At 47.8% G+C, this 20,388-nt stretch overlaps 1 protein-coding gene across 2 annotated transcripts; it reads left to right on the plus strand.

Moving 5' to 3' along the window:
* Window positions 1–942: 942 nt before the first annotated feature.
* On the plus strand, window positions 943–20,299 carry LOC119226443 (dihydropyrimidinase-related protein 2). 2 transcript variants are annotated; one of them, XM_037484425.2, is made up of 14 exons: window positions 943–1,833; window positions 9,581–9,669; window positions 9,779–9,963; window positions 11,387–11,551; window positions 12,621–12,682; window positions 13,025–13,105; window positions 13,179–13,247; window positions 13,987–14,107; window positions 14,740–14,896; window positions 15,032–15,173; window positions 15,467–15,637; window positions 17,316–17,495; window positions 17,591–17,756; window positions 17,849–20,299. In XM_037484425.2, the coding sequence occupies exons 1-14, from the start codon at window positions 1,567–1,569 to the stop codon at window positions 17,938–17,940; spliced, it is 1,947 nt and encodes a 648-aa protein (XP_037340322.1). In that variant the 5' UTR covers window positions 943–1,566; the 3' UTR covers window positions 17,941–20,299. The 2 variants fall into 2 exon arrangements, with proteins under 2 accessions (XP_037340322.1, XP_037340323.1); XM_037484426.2 differs by lacking the exon at window positions 943–1,833 and adding an exon at window positions 3,799–4,137.
* The last annotated feature ends 89 nt before the right edge of the window (window positions 20,300–20,388 follow it).

Genomic DNA, 20,388 nt, shown 5'->3' on the forward strand with positions numbered 1-20,388 from the left:
TCTGATTGAATTATTCTGATGAACACTGTGATTGACTAGTGACCAGTCCAAGGTGTACCCCGTCATGCAGTTGTATGCACAAACAGTAAGCCTCTCGCAGGCTTTTAACAAATATTTTGGAAACTAGAATTCTTTCTGTCCTGTGTTTGTGTCAGTAAGTTAGGATCTCGTTCTTTACCTGCTTGGGTACAGAACATTTGACAGACCTTCACTAACGCCTAACTACAATACATTTCCAATAAAAAAAAATATATTGATGGTGCTGAATGTGTATTTATCATAGGCAAAGGTCAATGAAACCCATCATGGCTTCCTGAATTCATTGTACACTGTAACCACAGTGTGGTATACTGAGTGATCTATAGGTAGGTACCACAGGCAGAGCATTAATTTGCGTTGTGATAGTGGAGAGTGAAATTTAATATTTAAAAATTGGTAGGAGAAAATAATCTCTGAAAACACTTGATTGAGCAGAATTTTGCAGTGCAGGAGTTTGCAGAGGTAAAAAACAATTTAGGAGTAACTTTAGAGTAGATGTGTTTTTTTATACAACTTGAAGTAGGGAGAAAATTAAACTGAGAATATAATGTGAAAACGATGAACAAAGTCATCATGCCGTTATTTGGGGTTGAGAAACACATCTGCATTAGGTGTCTTGGCTAACTATTTAATTGTAAACCGCTCACCTTGCCGCAATGTTTGGCGCTGTCTTCCGTTCATCACACTCGTGCCAAGTATCTTCATGACGTCTTCTGTACCTGTCCCGTGCCACACGTGCGCCTGAGACGACCAAAACCCGCTTGGTGCTGAAGGGACAGCGCCCTTCACTGCTGACTGGGTGTGACTTTGGGGGGAGCTCTCCGTGGTGCTGAACGCCTCTTGACCTTAAACTTTGTGCCATTAAACACACCCTGTGGGACACACAAACACACAGAGACCCAACTGAATGGCACGTTTCACGTCTCGGATGACTCAGCTTTTGGACTAAGTCACTGCCCCCGAGCTTGATCGAACAAGTCTTTGGCGTAAGACCAGAACATGACCCATCACTTCCGGATACTCATATCCGATGCTACAGGTAATCCCTCACTCTGCTCCGCATAGCCCATTGGATCTTTAATGTGACATAGCTACACGGCAGGGCTATCGCTCGGACTGTATGCTGAGACTTGTGAAATCGCAGGAGCATATTGGCTGGGAAGCTTGCAGAGCTCATCTGGACCCATGAGTAAGCAAATCCAAACTGTGTGCCGATCATAGAGCGCGAGGACGGCCGAGGATTGCCTCACACCTCTCTCTGATACCTAAGAACGTAGGTCCACAGTGCATGTCTCTCTCCCTGCGGTGGGAGTGTTTTTACACGCAGCATTAGCCCAACAGATCTTTGTCACATCGCGATCACCTGCGCGTGAATCCCGGCAAGAAAAAGAAGGGGGGAAAAGGCGGTGGCTGCCCAGGCGTGCGGAGCTGAAAAATAAGCAACTGAGAGAATCTGAGCGTCTGTGCCGTATACTTACCCAAGAAACCTCGCAGTGCCACCCCCCCTCCCAACCCCACCTGCAAGGTATGTCGACCACCGGGGAAGTACCAGCCTTCTTTAAGAGCATGGGCTCCGACAGCCCATCCAGGCCCCGGCAGAAATTCTGTGGCATGTTCTGCCCGGTTGAAGGCTCCGCGGACAGCAAGACGCTGGACTTTGACGCTCTGTCGGCGTCCAGGGGCAAGAGTGACGGGCGAGTCATTGACCGGCAGACCGACATCTCCCAGCCGCGGAAGGTGGAGATCAGGGAGAGCACGGGGAAAGAAGCTCTACAGAACCTGGACAATAAAAGGGTAATTTCCCCTTATTTCTCCATGCTTATTGCACATGTTTATGTTTTTTTCCCCCATACACATCCTTTTTTTATTTTTTCTGTCCTCCAACATTCAAACATTCGGACCTGCGCCATTTCCATTCAAAAGTGTTTCAATATACAGCCTTCACTCCTTCGAGTGTATTGAAGCTTGCAGCCCAATGTATGCGAGACAACTTGCCCGGACTACATTTCCCAGAAGCCCTTGCGATGCAACGGAGTAGATGGAGGGTCCATCCATGCAGAGCAAACAGAGGGAGTGGCTCCTGTTAGTTGAGGCTTGCATTATTGTTGATTTTGCTGCACGGTGCAGCCGATGGAAGAAAACTGAAGTGCCCTTGAGCATTAAGAGATCTGAATGAGAAACAATACATTAATTTGGACACAGATGATTTGATGTGCGTTTGCTGCGTGATTGTGCATTGATTTTTTCTCCAGCAGCGTTGAGGGTGTGGGCCTGCTGGAAAAGAGATGGTGGCTTTGAACTGCGTCAACTTTTTTTTTTTTGCTGCTGGTTGGAGCTCACCATCCGGCTGCTATACAGTTGGGTGGTGAACCACGGCGCTGATAGTACTAGCGCTTCTTTTACTTAATATCTAAGCACTCAGGATGCTGTTAACAGCTCGGCATATAGTGGTGACAAGCTTCATGTTACATATTGATTGGAAGCATTAGCCATCCAAGCTACCTTTTTCTTAACTCTATTGTACTCTCACACGTGTAGTAGTTGGCTCTGCTCTTCTCGGATGAACAAATTACAATACATTTATAACATTAGTTGTATTTGTTTTTGCATATTCATAACTGACCCATTTAAGTAATGGGATGTTTAAGGCAAGTTGACTTCTTGGCATCCAACATGATCATCCCACCAGCATTTACTCACCTGTACTTCTACCAATTCTTGTCAGAAGCAAACATTGCCCCTTTTCCCTGCCACAACAATTATTTACAAGTGATGAGTTTCTTTTCAGATTCATATTACAAAACATGATAAACAACTCATTTATTAAATGCGTACAATGAAATTAATACAAATTGACAAGCTGCCACTTTAACATTAACATTTCAAAATGATCCCCATCTTTACACTTTAATGTGTCCCTAAACATATACCAAACTTAAATGTTTGCACTTTTTAACAAGTAGGAGATACATCTTAATAGATCCTGAGTTGGCACATTGGTGTGGTGGTTATTAACATGCAGCCTCACAGCTAGAAAGTCTGTGTCCAATCTCTATTATCTTCTGAATGTATATGTGAGGACGCACCAGTCGAAATTAAAAGAAGAATAAAATACTGCACCATCGACAGATTGCAAAGCTTGGTATTCTAAAGAAAGGATATACTTTAGATAACAATTTCAAACAGACCTTTGCAGCCTTTGGAAAACCCTTACAGGGAGACTGTGACTTTAACATTTTATTTAAAAAAAGAAGCAACTCTATCTATATTATAAATGAAAATAGAAAACATATAAATACATATTCTCAATATGTTAAAACCAGGAGTTTTGTTTTCACAGGCACACCTGGTCGGATATCTTTCTTTCATTCGTTTGGACAGTGACTGATTGTGTATCAGAGTTTATTTTGATTCAAATTGTTTTTCGAAGTCATGCATTGTACAGTAAATAACACCATGGTGTCTTATACTTTGCTGTGTATCTTGGGACTATTTACAAAAATCGCCAATAAGTAGTGATTCAAGAAAATGGCTGAAACTATCTCCATAGAGGTGGAAACACAGGTGGAGCAGCAGTCTGAGCACCGACTGAGATCTGATCAACTCCCATCAAAATAAAGGTTTTAAAACACACCGGATGAAGAAGAGCCAACATGGCTGCTGACTGCTTCTTCGTCTGTTCAGCCTGTGCGCTGTCTGCCTTCACTAATCCAAAGGGGAGCAAATTGATGGCATTAGCGGCTCTTTCCTGTCAGTGGAGCAGGGCGAGGCTCTGCGCATGCTCCGTGGTGTCCTTTCATCGGGACGAGGCTCGCCAGCGGTCCCTCCCCTCTCTCCCCTCTCTCCAGTCTGGGAAGAAAAAAAAGAGAAGGTTTGGTGCATCGGCGGAGACCGGGCGACTGCCAGGACGCGACACGGAGTTGAGAGGCAACTTTTCTCGTCCATTTGTGGCCTTCCGAGGATCCGCTGAGTTCTTCATCTCCTTCACTTCGACCTCCTTCGTTCAAACCCGGCGAGCAGCGGTAATCCGTCACCTCCCCAAAGCCACCAGCGAAGATGTCCGGCTACCAGGGCAAGAAGAACATCCCCCGCATCACCGTGAGTGGGCTGAAACGACCCGTGTTCTTTAGACGAACGAAGCCGCTCGTGCGCCGCTCCCCCTCCGCGAGGGCCGCGCGCGAGGAGCCGCTGAAGGGCACGCGGCGCTGGAGGGGCCCGCTCCCCCCGGGGCGCAGTGCTCCGCAGACGCCCAGTTGTTGTCCTGTTTTAACGGTGAAATGTGCGCTAGGGTCGACTAATCGATGGGGCCGCGGGTGGCGTGAGGGTGGTGGTGTAGTTACGGGAAGATGCCTTTGTATATATATATATATATATATATATATATATATATATTTTTTTTTTTTCTCCCAGCATCCTCGCGACAAGTGCTCGTCCCCGTGTGCTAAGACCTCGTGAAACGCATCCCGGCTCGGTTGTTGCGGTCTCTCTCGGTTGCCTTCACGGCCGCGAGCTCTCACGCCGGCGGTCTTTGTTACGCTGATCCGGGTATCCGTGCACGCCTACTCGCGGGGCGAGTTCTTCCCCTGCATCCGCTGTAACACACTCTGTACCCGGGCGGGACCGGCCGCGACCCCCCCACTCCCCCCCCCACCTCCCCTTCTCCTCGGCACTTTGGTGGATGTCACTGTGGGCCACAGTTTTGCCTGGATTCGTAGCGGTATCACAGGGAGGGGAGGGGGGGGGGGGGGGTTGTGGTTGAATGGAAAGTAGAGAATAGGGAGGGGAGCCGGAGGAGGAGGAGGGAGGGGGCGGTGGGTCCTGTTTCCTTCCATGTTTCCCTCTTTCAGCTGTCTAAGGATGATGAAGGGAAGTTGATCAGGGTAGGTGCTTTGTGCACATAATGCATCCGGCTGATGTGAGTAATTACATCTCCAAAGGTGTGAAACGGTTCATCCGCTGCTTCCTTCGGTGGAGCAAAGACTCCAAAGATTCCCTTTCCAGTTTGTCAAATGCGAGGAGTTGCTGTCTGTTGTAAGTTAAATTTCTCACATTAAGGCGTTTGAAGCCTCCAACCTTTGACTCCGGTAGAATACAGAAAACACAAAAAGATATTTGACTAAAAACATGCAAAATAGTGCAGAATATTAATCTTCCATTAGTTTAATTTGAGCTGAAATGTATGGCTCATTTAGATTACGTACTAACACAGAGGCTGACTTATTATGTCACCCCCCCCCCCCCCCCGTGAAGAAAAGCAGCCAACCTCTCAGGTGAATTGTTTTCCTCCTGGACTCTCTTGCAGCCAGTCGGCAGAGAGCTCAGAGGATTAGTTAAGGGTTCCAGTCCCAGTGGTGATTAAGACCTAAATGGATCCAAAGCCTGTTCCTGAAGAAGAAGAAGAAGAAGAAGAAGGTCAGCAGCAGAGTTTCAAACGTCTCCTTCCTCCTGAGAACCGAGCGCGATGAACGCGTTGCATTGGGAGACTGCGGCTGCTGAGCAGGAGATTCCCCTGGTGGCTCGGTGGGTGTTGTGTTGCCAGCTGGTCCCGGGTCAGAACTACCTGCGTCACCACTGGGCTCCTCCAGGGAACAGTGTCAGAGTGAAGGAGACGCTTGTTAAACCCAACAGAGCGGAGAGGAAATGAGGTTAAATTCAATTAAAAAGAGGCTTAATAGGAACGGCTGCAGCAGTGACAAAGGAGCCCTGTGTTTTCATGGCCAGTTGAAAAACAGAGTTGACATCATAAATGCAAAATTTGAATGTCTCCTCCATCCATCCTCAATCGTTAGGGGCGGAGTGTCCTGGTTCGTGCCGGACAGATGGGATGGAGTCGGCTTCTCGGGTGGGGACGTTCTTAAGGCGGATCTCATCAAATATGAATGAACCTCCATAAGTTCACCGCCTGGGTTTAGGAGCATTCAGAGAAGCCTAGATAAATGTGGTCTGCTTCTGAGATAGAAGGGATAAGAGTGAAGCTAGTACTAAGGATTTTGGGGTGTGGTCTTTTAAAGTGTAAATTAATCACCCATTACTATCTTCAGAGTCCAAGATGACGTCTTCAAATGACTGGTTTTGTTTTGACATTTTGCTTCTATATTATATATATATATAAAATAAAAAAACTGGGACTTTACATCATTGGAGGGAGACATGTGCTGAGTTACAAAACAATATTAGCAATTCATTAATCAGAGAACTAATCAGCAGTTTCCAAATCATGAAAAATAACCAAAAAGACCAGCAAATCCTCACGAGGATTGTGTCTGTCCTTCTTTTGTTGTACACATAAACTAATTGACCGACAGTCATTTGGCACCTCGTCAATCCTAAGTAATCCTTTCCCCAGCGCAGTGTGTCCTCATTTTGCCGCGCAAACAGAAGGCTACGAATGCAGACGATGAAAAGTCCAGCGTTTCGGTAAAGTCAATGCGGCTCTCCCGCCCACGCTAAAGGGAGGTAAAAATAGGCAGCGGCTATAAGAAGACTGTTCCGGATTAACGTCTCTGGGACTCCAATCCTCAGCGGATGAGCGCTCACCAGGGGGCCTGCTGGCCTACCTGCAGCGTAGCAGCTCGCCTCAGGTAGCTCGCGCTGTTACCTCACCCCCGAGCCACAACTGCCCCCCCCCCCCCCCCCGCGCTCCCAAACCACCGGCTGGATGTGATTCACCCATTTATAAAGCCTTCATCAGCACCTGATCACAGAATACTGGAGTGCAATCTGTGGCGGGGTCGCGGCGCCCCGCCAGCTATTCTAGATTAAACCGCAGAGAGAGGTCAACAAGGACTCTGTCATCGTGAAAGAGAGGGTGGAAGTTATTTTCTTTTTCACTTGAAGAGACAGCTAACGGGAGTATTTTGTTCTCAAAGACACACTTTAAGGGAATTCCTATCGCCAAGGAGAGAATTCAAGTGAATATAACAATGTCCTGAAGGGAATTCGGGTTTCCTTTTGTCAAATACTGAATTTGTGTGTATAATGTAAGAATATACATATTCATTCGTATTCACACGGGAATGTTAAAGTGAATAACTCAGTGTAACACATTCATGAGATGAATGAGTCCAGTTTCTATATGAAGTCACGCAGTTTCTAAGTGTCGCTTCGTTTGTCCCCGTTTAGCCGGTTACTTTTCAAAGATCAGTTCCTCCTTACTGTGGTCTGCCAATGCCCTCAGCTGGTTCTGGAAGCAGGCTGCTTTTAGAATAACCCAGGACGCATAAATCAACGTGACGAATGTCTGGCCTGGCAGCGTTTCTCCACCTGACTCCACAAATGTTGCCAGGATGCTTTCCACATAGCCGCGGCACGTCTCTCACCGCTTTTTTGTTTATAAACTTCATAAAACCCAATGAGGTGTATTGCATTGACCCAGCAGAGGTGAAACGCTGCCTCTAGGAACACCTTTCTGTTGTCATCAGTATTTTACCCAACAAAATGGGACAGTAGTCCAAAAGGGGGTCATTCATAATGATGACCATGCAGAGAACGATCGCCTGGACTTTTTCCAATAAGCCAAATGAACCCTGCTAGCGTTGCTGTAATGGAAGCACACTCATTCAGTGAATTCTTCTCAAGTCATGACCGACAAACTCTACGTCCCTGCGCCGACGTTTACGGTGTGGCATGAAAACCATTGAGCGTCCTCCGCGTCCTGTTTGCGAGGCTGCGAGAGGCTCCCATGAGGGAAAGGTCACTGTCATGTTTGGCGTGGAGCCAGTACAATCAGACACTCTCTCTCCCCCAACCCCTGTTACGCGCCACAACAATCGGAGGATTATGCAGTCCGTATTCAGGGCGAGGCATTGTTCTGCTCGCTTTTGCCTCCTTTCTTTTAGTGTTTGGACCCAAAAAAACTAAACAGTGATACTTTCTCAAACCGTCTGCCTAAACCCGCAAAACGGGCCGAACACTGTGGATCAAAAAGATCAGTGATTGTTTACGGAAAGGCGGTTTGTCCGAGCAGCTTTTGGTCCTGTGTGAGAAGTGGAGCGCTGACTCGAGGGCCCGCCGCCCTCGGCGATCGCCGCTGAGCACCGGGGTCACCGGGGTCACGGCGGCCGGTTGCGGCGAGCCTCGTGATGTCGCGGCATCTTTGGAAGCCGAGTGGTGGCGTCGCCATCGGAGCACCTGCTCCACCATGGATCCAAGCGGCGTGTGTGTGTGTGTGTTTTCCTCCTTTTTGTTTTGTAGTGGACCTATAATTCAAGGCTCATGAGGGGAAGTGGCGGTTTTTCCCATCACATTGGCTTCCAGGTCCTGGGGAGAGCTTCTGCACGTCTGGAAGAGTAGTAGTTTGAAACCTTTTATGGCTGCAGATGGAGCCGCAGGGAATCTGATTTATTGCCTGAACTAGCAAGGGCCGAAGAACAGAAGTTTGAAAAAGAAAAGAAAATCTGGGGCCCTTTTTAATGGAACTGTTGAGGTGCATTGTGGGTAATGTAGGCTCACGGTTTTGACAAGGAAGTCAGACAGAGTCTCTTTAAAGATGGGAACATGTATTCTGTAATATTTGACAAAGGGGAGTACCGCAGTGCTCAGCTGGTTCGGGAGCAGGACGAGTTTCTGATGGGGGGGGGGGGGGGTTACAGAGCGACAGCAGTTGCGTTCGGGGGGGGTGGGGGGGGGGTGTCGGCTGCGGCTAGCGGCTGGGAACAGAGAAGCCTTTGTTAGCCGCGGGATGCTGGAGGCCTTGTGACCAGAGCCGCCACTCCCTTTTTGGAAAGGGGACCGGGTGTCTCCGGGGAGGAGGCGGTGGTGGTAGGGGGGCGAAGGGTGAAGAAGAGTGGGAGCCTGTGGAGGTGGCAGACCCCCCCCTCCCCAAACCCCCCGCACAGAGACACAAGTGGCACAGCAGCAGGCGTGGATGATTGATTACACAGTCTGCGCCCCGATTGGTTCTCGCGTGTCCGACGCTGTGAGCCACACGGAGGGGGGCGGAGGGGGTGTGTCTGGAGGCGGGTTCCTCGCTTCATTGTTGCAACTATGAATACTTCACACCCCTCATTTTGTCGCTCATGGCGAGCCGGGACGAACAGATCCCACACCGGAGCCATTGTTCAAACAGCCACACTGACACAGGGAGCTGATCCAAACATGGCAGCTCCATTCTGTGTCCGTCCTCCACCCAATTGATTGGTAATAAGTGTGTGTGGGAGGGAGGGGGGGGGTAAGAAGAGCCAGTATCTGCACAGCCATGTGTTCCTTATCACTAGGCATCCTAAAATAAGGCCGAGCGAAGCCTGCTGTGTAATTTCAGTAGGTTTGGCGTGTATATATTTCTTTTATTTTGACATTTCCCAAGCGGCCTTTTTACCTAATGCACTTAATCCAGCATGAAATGGAGCCCAAATCAGATACTCGCCCGTCCATAACGGGGGGGGGGGGGGGTTTAATAAAACCCACCAACAGCCTTCCTGTGTACACGTCTGAAGTGTCCCGTTCGGCCTCAGCCCCCCAAGTATTGAATGTAGCCATCACACGTAACCCAATGTGCAGCGACTGAATGCCTTTTAATGCTTTTAATGCTATGATTTTCCAGAGCGACCGTCTCCTCATCAAAGGAGGCAAGATTGTGAACGATGACCAGTCCTTCTGCGCTGACATCTACATGGAGGATGGAGTCATCAAGTGAGTCTTTCTTTTAACTTTACAGATAAAAGCACGGGAAGTGGTCATCGGTGTCATTTTTGTTTGTTCGTTACGTCGCTTTCTTAAAGTCTCTCTTTGTTGTCGACAGACAAATCGGGGAGAATCTCATCGTGCCCGGCGGGGTGAAAACCATCGACGCCGGCGGCCGCATGTTGATGCCGGGCGGCATCGACGTGCACACCCGTTTCCAGATGCCCGACCGAGGCATGGTGTCTGCCGACGACTTCTACCAGGGCACCAAGGCCGCGCTGGGCGGGGGCACCACCATGATCAGTGAGTCAGCCACACGGGGAAGAGCGGGGGCCTAAAAAGCCTTTCCACTGCAGTGCTGCTTCCTTCCCCGTTTTGGCTTTAATCAAACGCATCTCAGTGAGGAGCCAAAATGTAGAGCTGTCCATCTTCTCCGAGGACTGTGAGCACTCAGTTCACACTCAAAACAGCATTTCCCTTTTTTAACGTACCTCCATGGATGCTTTTCTTCAGTCTTTTGTTCTTGCTCTTTTTTTTAATTCTCATTTGCTTAATGTTGTACCTTGAGCTCTTGCATTTTTCTTTTCTTGGTAAAGCTGGTAAAATACAGATTTTTTTTAGTTTAATCTTTCCCTAGTATTTTGTGAAATTGTTAAATTGAAATTATTAGGTACATTTTTTTTTTTTTTTTTTTTTTAAGAATATCATTTTTTACTAAATATTACCCGTATTCAGTCTCCAACTAGGCTTAGTTTCATATTTGTGTTATTCAAAAAAAGACAAAAATTTGCTAACGTATTATAAAACGATAACACAATTAGAGCCTCTGCTGACTCAGCAGTTGAACTCTTCCCCCTCCCGCAGTAAAACAAACACTCCCAGGGGACGGGCATGTTGTTGTCACCTCGAGGAGGGGGGGGTGGGGGGGGGGGGGGGGGCGCTGACTGCTGCAGGGTCAGGCACGTGGGAGCTAATGCATTCAGCCCTCTGACTGGAATGTCAGTGTCACGTCACAGTCAACAGATGTGCTGCCTGCGCCACGTTGTTTTGCATCGGATTGAGATTTTATGCCTCAGGTTGACGTGTTCATCATGACATTTTATTATATTATATCTTATCTTAACTGAGATTTCCTTTAGAAAGGTGATGTATAAAGTTTTTAGAATAATATCAATAGAAAATGACACAGTAAATAAATTGCATGTTTGTTTTTAGATCACAGCAGCAATCTGCAGCAATTTAATGGCCTCACCGTGCGCCATTTTAACTCAGTTCCTAGTTTCACAGACTAAATGTTAAATCATTTATGAGAGAGACATTGATGAGATAGATGAAACTGATTATTCTGCATCCCCAATGTGCTGGGTTATTATTCTATTATTCCACACTGAAGGGCCACAGGTCATTCTCTCGTTGGGGTCTGAAAGCTCAAAAACCATCTTGAGTCCACATATTGGAAGTTTGGCTCCTTGTGGCAGAGACCTTGAGCAGATGGAGCACACAGGGGTTTGGTATTTGGAGCTCTCTCCAAATACCAAAGCCTCTGGCTCTTGTTCAGAGACAGGACTCTGTCGGATCTGGTGATCCTCAAAGATGGATGACACGGTCACGTGAGGCCATACCTGGAACGCGTTGGTGCGCCAGGTGGGACCTGCAGCCTTCATGGATGGCCGACGGTGTCACAACGAGGCCTGAGTCGGCGTGTCCCCTGTTTGTGTGTTCCCAGTCGACCACGTGGTTCCCGAGCCCGGCGTCAGCCTCATCTCGGCCTTCGAGCAGTGGCGCGCGTGGGCCGACAGCAAGTCCTGCTGCGACTACTCGCTGCACGTCGACATCACCGAGTGGCACAAAGGCATCCAGGAGGACATGGAGGCGCTGGTGAAGGATCACGGTGCGAGTCACGCCCAACGCATTGCATCCAGTCCATCGGTTTCACAGAAAAACACTTGTCTTTGTCTTATGATATTACTTACTTACTATTATTAAGTTTTTTTGAGAATTAATATAATGTCTGTTGAAAAACGTAATTTCCCATGGGCAAAAGAGGAAGAAATCTATGACGCCGCTATTCACCCCACCTCCCAATAGGGCTGCACGGTTATTGCCAAAATCCTCATAGTGATTTTATGTCCCAACCCGATCAAAATATTTGCAATGCTCCTTTAAAGGCAGGGGTGGCGATCTTGAGAAAATAGCCAGAGAACGCTGGATTTATCAATCCAACTGGAAAACACTGCCCAGTATACCAACTATTTCCCAATGAAAGAGTGTGGCAGCTTCACAAGTGGTCAAATCCAGCCAAACAGCTGCTGGTGAGGCCTCTTCCTATCGCCACGCCCCCCAAAATAGTCCCGACAAAGGTGAGCGACAAACACGACTATAGAGAATCTCAAAAGAAATATGGAAACTGTTTTTGAAGAAGATTACCAACCCTTCCTCTGAATGTACAGAGCTCTGTGATACATTTCCTACAAATGAACAAATTGTTGCATCAAGTTACACTTTGAATGTTACTTGACGCAACAATTAGTGCATTTTGGTGTAAATACATATATGAATAATATGTATATAAATATAATAATATCCTGGTGCCACAAAAGTCATTCAAATTTTTCCCAACTAGATGCCGAACCACCTGGATCGCCCCCTGGTGGCCGGCTCTTATTCTAGGAAGCGCTTCACTAGGGACGCAGCACACCATAGACGTCAATGTTGCAGTTGATCGCATTCGTTTAATTGTGGGACGGCGGATTCATTTTAGGTTTAATTGTGCAACTCTATTTCAGAATTACCCAAATATCACAGTGTCTCTTTTTGTAGAAACGTTATACTTTAATCTCCTACTGTAGTACTGATCAGATGAGTTAACGTGACTCTGTTATCACCCTCTCGTGATCGTAGTGCTATACCACTGTTTCCCCCTGTGGCTTTCACGCTGACATCTGGTCTTTTGTCTTTAGGGGTCAACTCTTTCCTGGTCTACCTGGCTTATAAAGATGTTTTCCAGCTTTCGGACGCTCAGGTGGGGTTTCCTCTCTTCTCCCTCTTTCAACTAAAGACTATAATGCGTTTTGTCACATCTCCAGAGATGGTGGATGCCTTATCAAAGGTCAAACAGGAATCCAACCCTCTGCCATGCAGCAGTGACACTGCGTGTAACTTGTATTGTGTACCATGTTCAAATGGTTATGTCATTTCTCTACCTTAATTTACCTCATGTCGGGCTGTGGGAACAAATGAACTAATAATAAATGACCCATTCATCCATCACAATGTGTGTGTGTATGTGTTAGTGGACAGATCCCGAGGAGTTGATTGCTGTTGTGCACCTGAGGTCAGACCTCTGTCTCGTTCTTTGCCGCAGGTGTACGAGGTGTTCAGTGTGATCCGCGACCTGGGAGCCATCGCCCAGGTGCACGCTGAGAATGGAGACATAGTTGCCGAGGTACGCCGCTCCTCTCCAGAATGAGTGCTGGGATATCCTGATGTTGAATTAAAGAGTGTGTGTGTGTGTGTAGGAACAACAGAGGATCCTGGAGCAGGGGATCACTGGGCCTGAGGGACACGCGTTGAGCCGGCCTGAGGAGGTAAGACAGAGTTTCAGCTGGATGGACACTGGCCGACTCGTCTTCCAGGTCTTTAAGGGAAGCGAGTTCGTCTCTCACGTGTGGCTGGATTTGACCTTTCCGACCTCCGCCACGGTCGGCGTTGGGTTGCTTGAGAGTTTTGCACTGAAGCAACAGGAGTACTTCCACATCCTCCTCAGATGCCCCTTCGTGGGTTTGAAGCAGAGACCCCACAGGTGTTACAAAGAGGAGCAAATCCTCTTTGTAAATCATCGCTGTTAACCGTGACCATCCAGATGTGGCCCCAGAGAAGAGCATGATTTATGGCAGCTGTTTTTATTGCTCAGAACTACTATTCTTTGAAAAAAATAATACTTCTTCCTTTTCCTTAGGCAAGACAACCAAATGTGTTTTTATATATAGAAGCAGAGCCTCTTTTCTGTGCCAATTACAAGCTTAATTTATTTGGGGTCGCAATGCTGTTCCTGCCAGATGATTAGAATCTCGATTGTTATCCAAATTGTTCTGTTGATTTATAGAATGATTATTAAAATCCTTCTGGAAAAGTGAGCTGGTATGATTCTGAGAAGTGAAGAATGAAGAGTCCGGGGTTCATCTGGTTGGTGTTGGTCAGGTTCCTATTGTAGTCTCACCTCACTAAATGGCTTCTCTGAGGTGTTCTGCTGTGGCTGCGAAGAGAAAAGATCGAATGGGTGGAGGGTAAAACTAAACGCACTCCGTTGCCCCTTCTCTCCTGCAGGTGGAGGCGGAGGCTGTGAACCGCTCTGTGACCGTGGCCAATCAGACCAACTGCCCTCTTTATGTCACAAAGGTGATGAGCAAGAGTGCTGCTGATGTCATCGCCCAGGCCAGGAAGAAGGGTGAGACGCTAATACCTACTCTTAATATAATATCATTTAAAAATGCCAAAGGCCACGAGAATCTTTGTCAGAAGACTCCGTCCCTGTTTGTAGATATAAACGGCTCATATCAAAGTTATGGAAACACATCAATTGTTATTTTCAACTTAATAAAACACATTTTATTCTATTTTTATAAGTGCCTCACACTGGTCCTTCAAACTGATGTCTATATTTGTAGGCGGCTAAAATAAGGTTTCGCTGCCAGCCATGGCAGTATGTTCACTTCTGTGCTCCGTTTCTCTAAACTGGAGAATTGGCATCAAATGTCAGTAACACACACTTAGTGAAAAATCACCTCATACAAACCCCCCCAAAATCCAAATCCATCTCCATAAATGCCTTAAAAACGCAGGAATGAGTGTTTGAACAAAAACCACATAGTCCCTCTCAATACCACCAACATCAATACTTTTGGTTTCCACAGTTCTTTTTAGGTTTTGGACCAGATAAACCACCACTTACTTGAATTAACTCCGGCTTCCGATCTCGTGTTCATGCAGTTGATTTGATAGAAAAACGGTTAAACAGAGACGAGATAGCGCTCACAGGAGCGTACTGTCTGCTGGTTTAACTGGGATCGGGCTTTTCAGGCACTGTGGTCTACGGGGAGCCAATCACCGCCAGCCTGGGAACAGACGGCTCTCACTACTGGAGCAAGAACTGGGCCAAGGCAGCGGCCTACGTCACCTCCCCCCCCCTTAGCCCCGACCCCACCACACCAGACTATCTCAACTCCCTGCTCTCCTGGTAAGAGGCCGGCTCTAACTGGACAGTGAAACATGTCTTTATGTCCGATTGGACCACAGCCGCCTCCAACCAACCAACCAACCAACCCTGCATTAAAAGTCCTTTCCCCTCCTTTTTTCGACTCCTTTTGCACAGCGGTGACCTGCAGGTGACGGGAAGCGCACACTGTCCCTTCAACACGGCGCAGCGCGCTGTGGGCAAAGACGACTTTAGCCTGATCCCCGAAGGCGTCAATGGTACCGAGGAAAGGATGTCCATCATCTGGGACAAGTGTGTGGTACGTACGGCATTGCTCTCATGAAGTGTTATGTTTTCCTTGAAATCAATTGATTTTATTATCTCTTTTGGCATGTGAGCAAATTATCAGGCTGACATCAGCGTTTAACTATGTGTTCACATACATAAATGCATATAAAGTATAGAGAATTGACCAGACACATGCACCAGTGGCAGAACCAAGGGAAACATGTAAGAATAAAGCTGATAAACTAATGAAGAAATGCACATCCATACCAACCAGAAGCACCCCCCCATGTACTGCTCTCCCTGTCGCGCTCCGCTCCGCTTCAGGTGACGGGTAAGATGGACGAAAACCAGTTTGTGGGTGTGACCAGCACCAACGCCGCCAAGATCTTCAACCTGTACCCGCGCAAGGGTCGCATCGCCGTGGGCTCAGACGCCGACCTGGTGCTGTGGGACCCGGACGTCACCAAGATCATCTCTGCCAAGACCCACCACTCGGTACCGGCTTCGCTCGTTACTTCGCGGCGGATCACGGGAGAGGGAGGCCTCTAACGGCCAACCGCTAGAGCCTCCGTGTGTCTGTGAGCCATCAGTGTCCGTCACATTGTCATCCCGTTTAAGGCTTCATCATAGCTTCATTCATACAGCAGAGCACAAAGTAGACAGAATATAAATGAGGGAAAAGGTTAAGTAGAATACCTGTTTATGTCCACATATCTAAGTCTACACAGTGGAAATATGGACAGAAATGTTATGTCTAACTGAGTCTTAAAAACTATATTTAAACACCTGTAACTATTTAGCACTTAGAATCCTCAGGGGGAAAAAGAAAAGAAATGGCTCTGTCTTTTAAAGAGATGAGAAATATGCTGTTGAACAAAATGCACAAAAAGAAAGAGCTGGCTTTGAGGCGTTTGTTTACATTCAAACAGGAAATGGATCCTTCTGGAATCTAGCTGTTTAAAACATGCTGCAGTATGTTTCCACATACTTGTATGTTCATTTTTCTACAATGAAATGAATGAAATTGAAAATGAAATTCCCGTACGAAAGTACAAAGTACATCCTGTTTAAGGAAACTAACATCACTGTTTTTTCAAATGCAACCAGTTGAATGAAAATAATAGCTTTATTCATACAGCAGCTCACATGCAGAGGTCAAAGTACAAAAACTGTACTGTGATAATGATCAATGATAACAGTCCCGAGTAATTGAGCAGTCGAAGCGACTGGTTTGTTAGTCCACTCTGTTGAACAGGGCGTGGGCCTCACACAGCGTCAAGGGAGTGATGTCATCCCTAAAATCCACCACAGAGCTGCAGCACATCGTTTCTGATTGTAAGCAGGCGGATCTCTTTGTGTGTATGTGTGTGTGTGTGTGTCTGTGTTCAGTCAGAAATATGACGGAACGAACATTCATGGTTCATTTAGTGTGTGCTTGCATTTGTGTAAGTGTGTGTGTGTGTGTGTGTGTTACATGGTGTGTGTGTGTGGGTGAGTGGCCTACTGGTGATCTCATTTCAGGCTCTTAGAGTCCACCAGATTGCCATGACCTCAACTTCAGCTCCATTAGCTTTTAGGAGTGGGTCCTCAATCAGCAGCTCCACACACACACACACACACACACACACGCACACACACACACACACACACACAAACCCACGCCCTGCTTGGCCTGAACGGAGGCCTATGTACCACATTCGCTTGGCTTTTAGACGTTTTAGCCAGAGGAGACACGTTCAACTCTGTGTGCGAGTTAACTCCTGACACAATTTGACTCAAATCCATGAACATTTGGCTGATTTTACACGGCGGCATCATGTGCAAACACAAACTGCCCTGGCAAGTCTCCAGGGAAAGACTTTCAAAACACCATGAATTACAGCAGCTGAAGGAATATTAATCACGGTTTATTTCTGTGATGATTTAATGTTTGGTAGGAGAATAAAAACAGCTGTGCCTCAAAACGGGTCTATTTAAAAAAAAAACACTTTCATAGTTAGATAAGTTTAGTATTATAAGGATGTTTGCAACTAGAAGACATATTTGTTGACACGATGATATTTTTCTATTCCTCCTCCCTCTCGTTTCTGCCCTGTTTTTAAGGTGTGGATTTATTTACCTGCATGTGCATGCACATTCATACCAACCCTCCCTCTTCATTTCCCCTGCACAGACTGTGGAGTACAACATCTTTGAGGGCACGGAGGTGCGCGGCGGGCCTCTGGTGGTGATCAGCCAGGGCAAGATCGTCTTGGAGGAAGGGAACCTGCACGCCACCGAGGGCTCGGGACGCTTCGTGGCACGCAAACCCTTCCCCGACTACGTCTACAAGAGGATAAAGGCTCGCAGCAGGGTGCGTTCTGCTGGGCCCGACCTCGGAGGCTCTGAATGCTTCCTGTTCATTCCAGCTGAACACGTGCGTCTGTTTCCTCCTTTCCCAAAACGCAGCTGGCCGAGCTGAGGGGCGTGCCCAGAGGACTGTACGACGGCCCCGTCTGCGAGGTGTCCGTCACCCCCAAAACCATGACTCCCTCCTCCTCTGCCAAGACCTCCCCTGCCAAGCAGCCCAACCAGCCGGTCCGGAACCTGCACCAGTCTGGTTTCAGCCTATCCGGTGAGTGCAGCCCCACAGGATCCCACGCAAGCTGATGCATCCGCGATGTGGCGTGGAGTCCATAATGGTTTCAATCGCTCTGGTTGTCACAGGCGCTCAGAACGACGACAACATTCCCCGCCGGAACACCCAGCGCATCGTGGCGCCGCCGGGCGGCCGGGCCAACATCACCAGCCTGGGCTAGAGGTCCCCTTCGTTCTCCTCCTCAGCGGGCCCCAGGAGGGCGGACCTCGCGCTCCCACCGCCCCCCCCCCCCCCCCCCCCGCGGGCCCACGCTCCTCTACACACACACACCCCTCCCCCACCCACTCCCCCTCCTGAAAACCCCTCCATCCCAGAGGACACCGTTAGAAACTAAGACGACAACAAGGAAAGGTCCGCCTCGTACGATGAAGAAAAGAAAAAGAAAAAAAAAAGAAAACACTCCTCATTTGAGCACTTTTGAATGCATTATTTCCTTCATTTATTTTTTACTTCCTCTCTTCCATGTGTCCTGTTGATGTTTGTTTCACTGTGGCTTTAATAGAGGGCGTCAAGAGACTAAACTCAATTAAGCCAGCTAAGAGAAGAACATTTTCATGCAGGCTGTCCGTTTTAATTTCTGCCCTAACCCTTGTCAGTCCAAGTGGGGCGTCGGTACAAAACCAGTATTGATTTGATCTTCTCTCGCTCTCCCTGAACGGGCCCAACAGAAGCCTGGTTTGGACATTGAACAGTCTCGGTCCATTCAGCCGACAAGCTGTTGACTTCTGTTGCTTCACTTTCCACTACATCCTCATCCATCACAACATCAATATCCAGTTGATCAACCACATGTTCCACAGGTAGCTGCCTTAGAGGTTGTTTTTTTTATTTTAGCTGCAGGAGGTCCTTAATGGAGTTTGATAAGCGGGAGAAAAGAAGGGAAAGATTGAGAGAGGAAGGAGAAAGTTGTTGTTGCCCGTCGCTTCCAGCGCGACCTCTCCTCACCTTCGTGTCTCTCCAAGCCGTCCTTGTGAGTCCTTGTGAGTCCTTGTGAGAGAACTTTAGGAGGATCGTCAAGGATCCACGAAGGCTTTGATTAAACGGCGTGAAGGCACCTGATCCCCGTCCATCGCCATCCAGTGCATTTACATACCGAACGTTTCCCCTCCTTCAAATGGGACTGTTCACCAAAACCCCTCTCTTGCTTTTCTACTCTTTATGTGCCTGAATCCACAGAGGTTGTACTGATAGTTTTTATTTCCTGTTTTGTTATTCTTATTGAGGCTAGTGAGTGCTGTAAGATAACGAGAAAAAGATGTAACATAGCAAGGATGAAACCGATTCAAAGGTGCCAGATTTCGCGCTTTCGTGGGGCCCGCCCTGTCGGCGGGAGCCCCCGTAAAGGCGGAAAAATGAAATATTCTAATGTTTTAGGGTTTTTAACTTTGTCGTCAAACTGCTTTTTAGTGTCATTCTGTAACTGAGTGCCCGAGGGCCGAGCACTATTGATTTACGCTTGAAAGTAGATATGAGCTGATGTACTTCTGACTAGCGTGCGGTGTTGGTGTGTGAGGGGCGGGGCGGCGTCGCAGGGGGGCTCAAACACCCCTCTGACGGATGTGACTTTGCTCCTGGCTGTACTCAGCGCTTGAAGTTCCTTTTTTTACATTATTTGTGTTGCATGATCTAGTTTTCATTGAGCCAAGCGACTGCTGTCCGGTGCCAACGAGGCCTCAGAAACCAGTCACCACCTCTCTCTGGGGCCCCTTCCCCCCCAGTGACTTTTCGGATGAAGACCATCGACTGAACTACTCTCCTGCTAGTCGCCATAGCAACACACACACACACACATATATATATACACACACACACACAACTACACAAACGCTGTGTTTGTGCATTCTACCTTGGTTTTCCAGGCTTCCTCCCCTCTGATCTAACAGGAAGCTACAAAGGCTGAGGTCTGTCAGCGTTCAATGGTATTTGTGGGTGTGTTTTTCTTTTTGGGGGTCCAAGGCGGGGGGGGGGGGGAAATTAAGCCTGATGTCTGAAGCCACCAAAAATGTGACATGACTGGAATCTCCACGGCAACTTGTGCATCACACAAGAAGGTTTCTGTGAGTCAGGGAGTAGGGAATTAGACCCCGTCTGTCTGACTACTGTTTTCTCTTTTCCCTTTTTTTTATCATCCTAATTCACATTGAGAACACACAAACACTTCAAAGCACTCCTTACAGACCCCGTGTACACCGTGGTAGTCCCTTCTACTACAATATTTTGGTGGGAGAGTATCCAGGCGATGGGAGGTGAAGTCCTCAAACACTTATAGAACTTGTGAGGCTAACAGCACGCGTCACTTCGTCCCTTTAGCTTGTCTCTCTCTGTCATTCCTTCCCTCTCTGCCTCCCCGGCTCCGTCGTTGTTTCTGCCTGTTGCCGCGGCGACCGACACCTCCGCTCTCACGCACGGAGAGCTGCTTTTTTTTGTTTGTCTTGGCAACGCTCGTCGGATCGGAGGTTGCCCGTAGCAACTCCTTTCCTGACCTGGTGCTTTAAGAACAGCTTTGCAACCAGACACACGTTTTTGTAATTATTGTGTGACAGCTCAGCACCATTTCTCTCCGGATCCTGTGCCGGTTTCCACGGCTTCACACAACAAATGCAGCTGA

Source organism: Pungitius pungitius, chromosome 18, assembly GCF_949316345.1.
Source record: "Pungitius pungitius chromosome 18, fPunPun2.1, whole genome shotgun sequence".
Taxonomy (NCBI): Eukaryota; Metazoa; Chordata; class Actinopteri; order Perciformes; family Gasterosteidae; genus Pungitius; species Pungitius pungitius.

Bases quoted from the DNA above. Each gene is read 5' to 3' on its own strand.
- LOC119226443 (XM_037484425.2), top strand. From the start codon at position 1,567: ATGTCGACCACCGGGGAAGTACCAGCCTTCTTTAAGAGCATGGGCTCC. The intron at 9,670-9,778 runs GTGAGTCTTTCT...TGTTGTCGACAG, and splicing joins ATGGAGGATGGAGTCATCAA to ACAAATCGGGGAGAATCTCA. The intron at 15,638-17,315 runs GTACCGGCTTCG...TCCCCTGCACAG, and splicing joins CTGCCAAGACCCACCACTCG to ACTGTGGAGTACAACATCTT.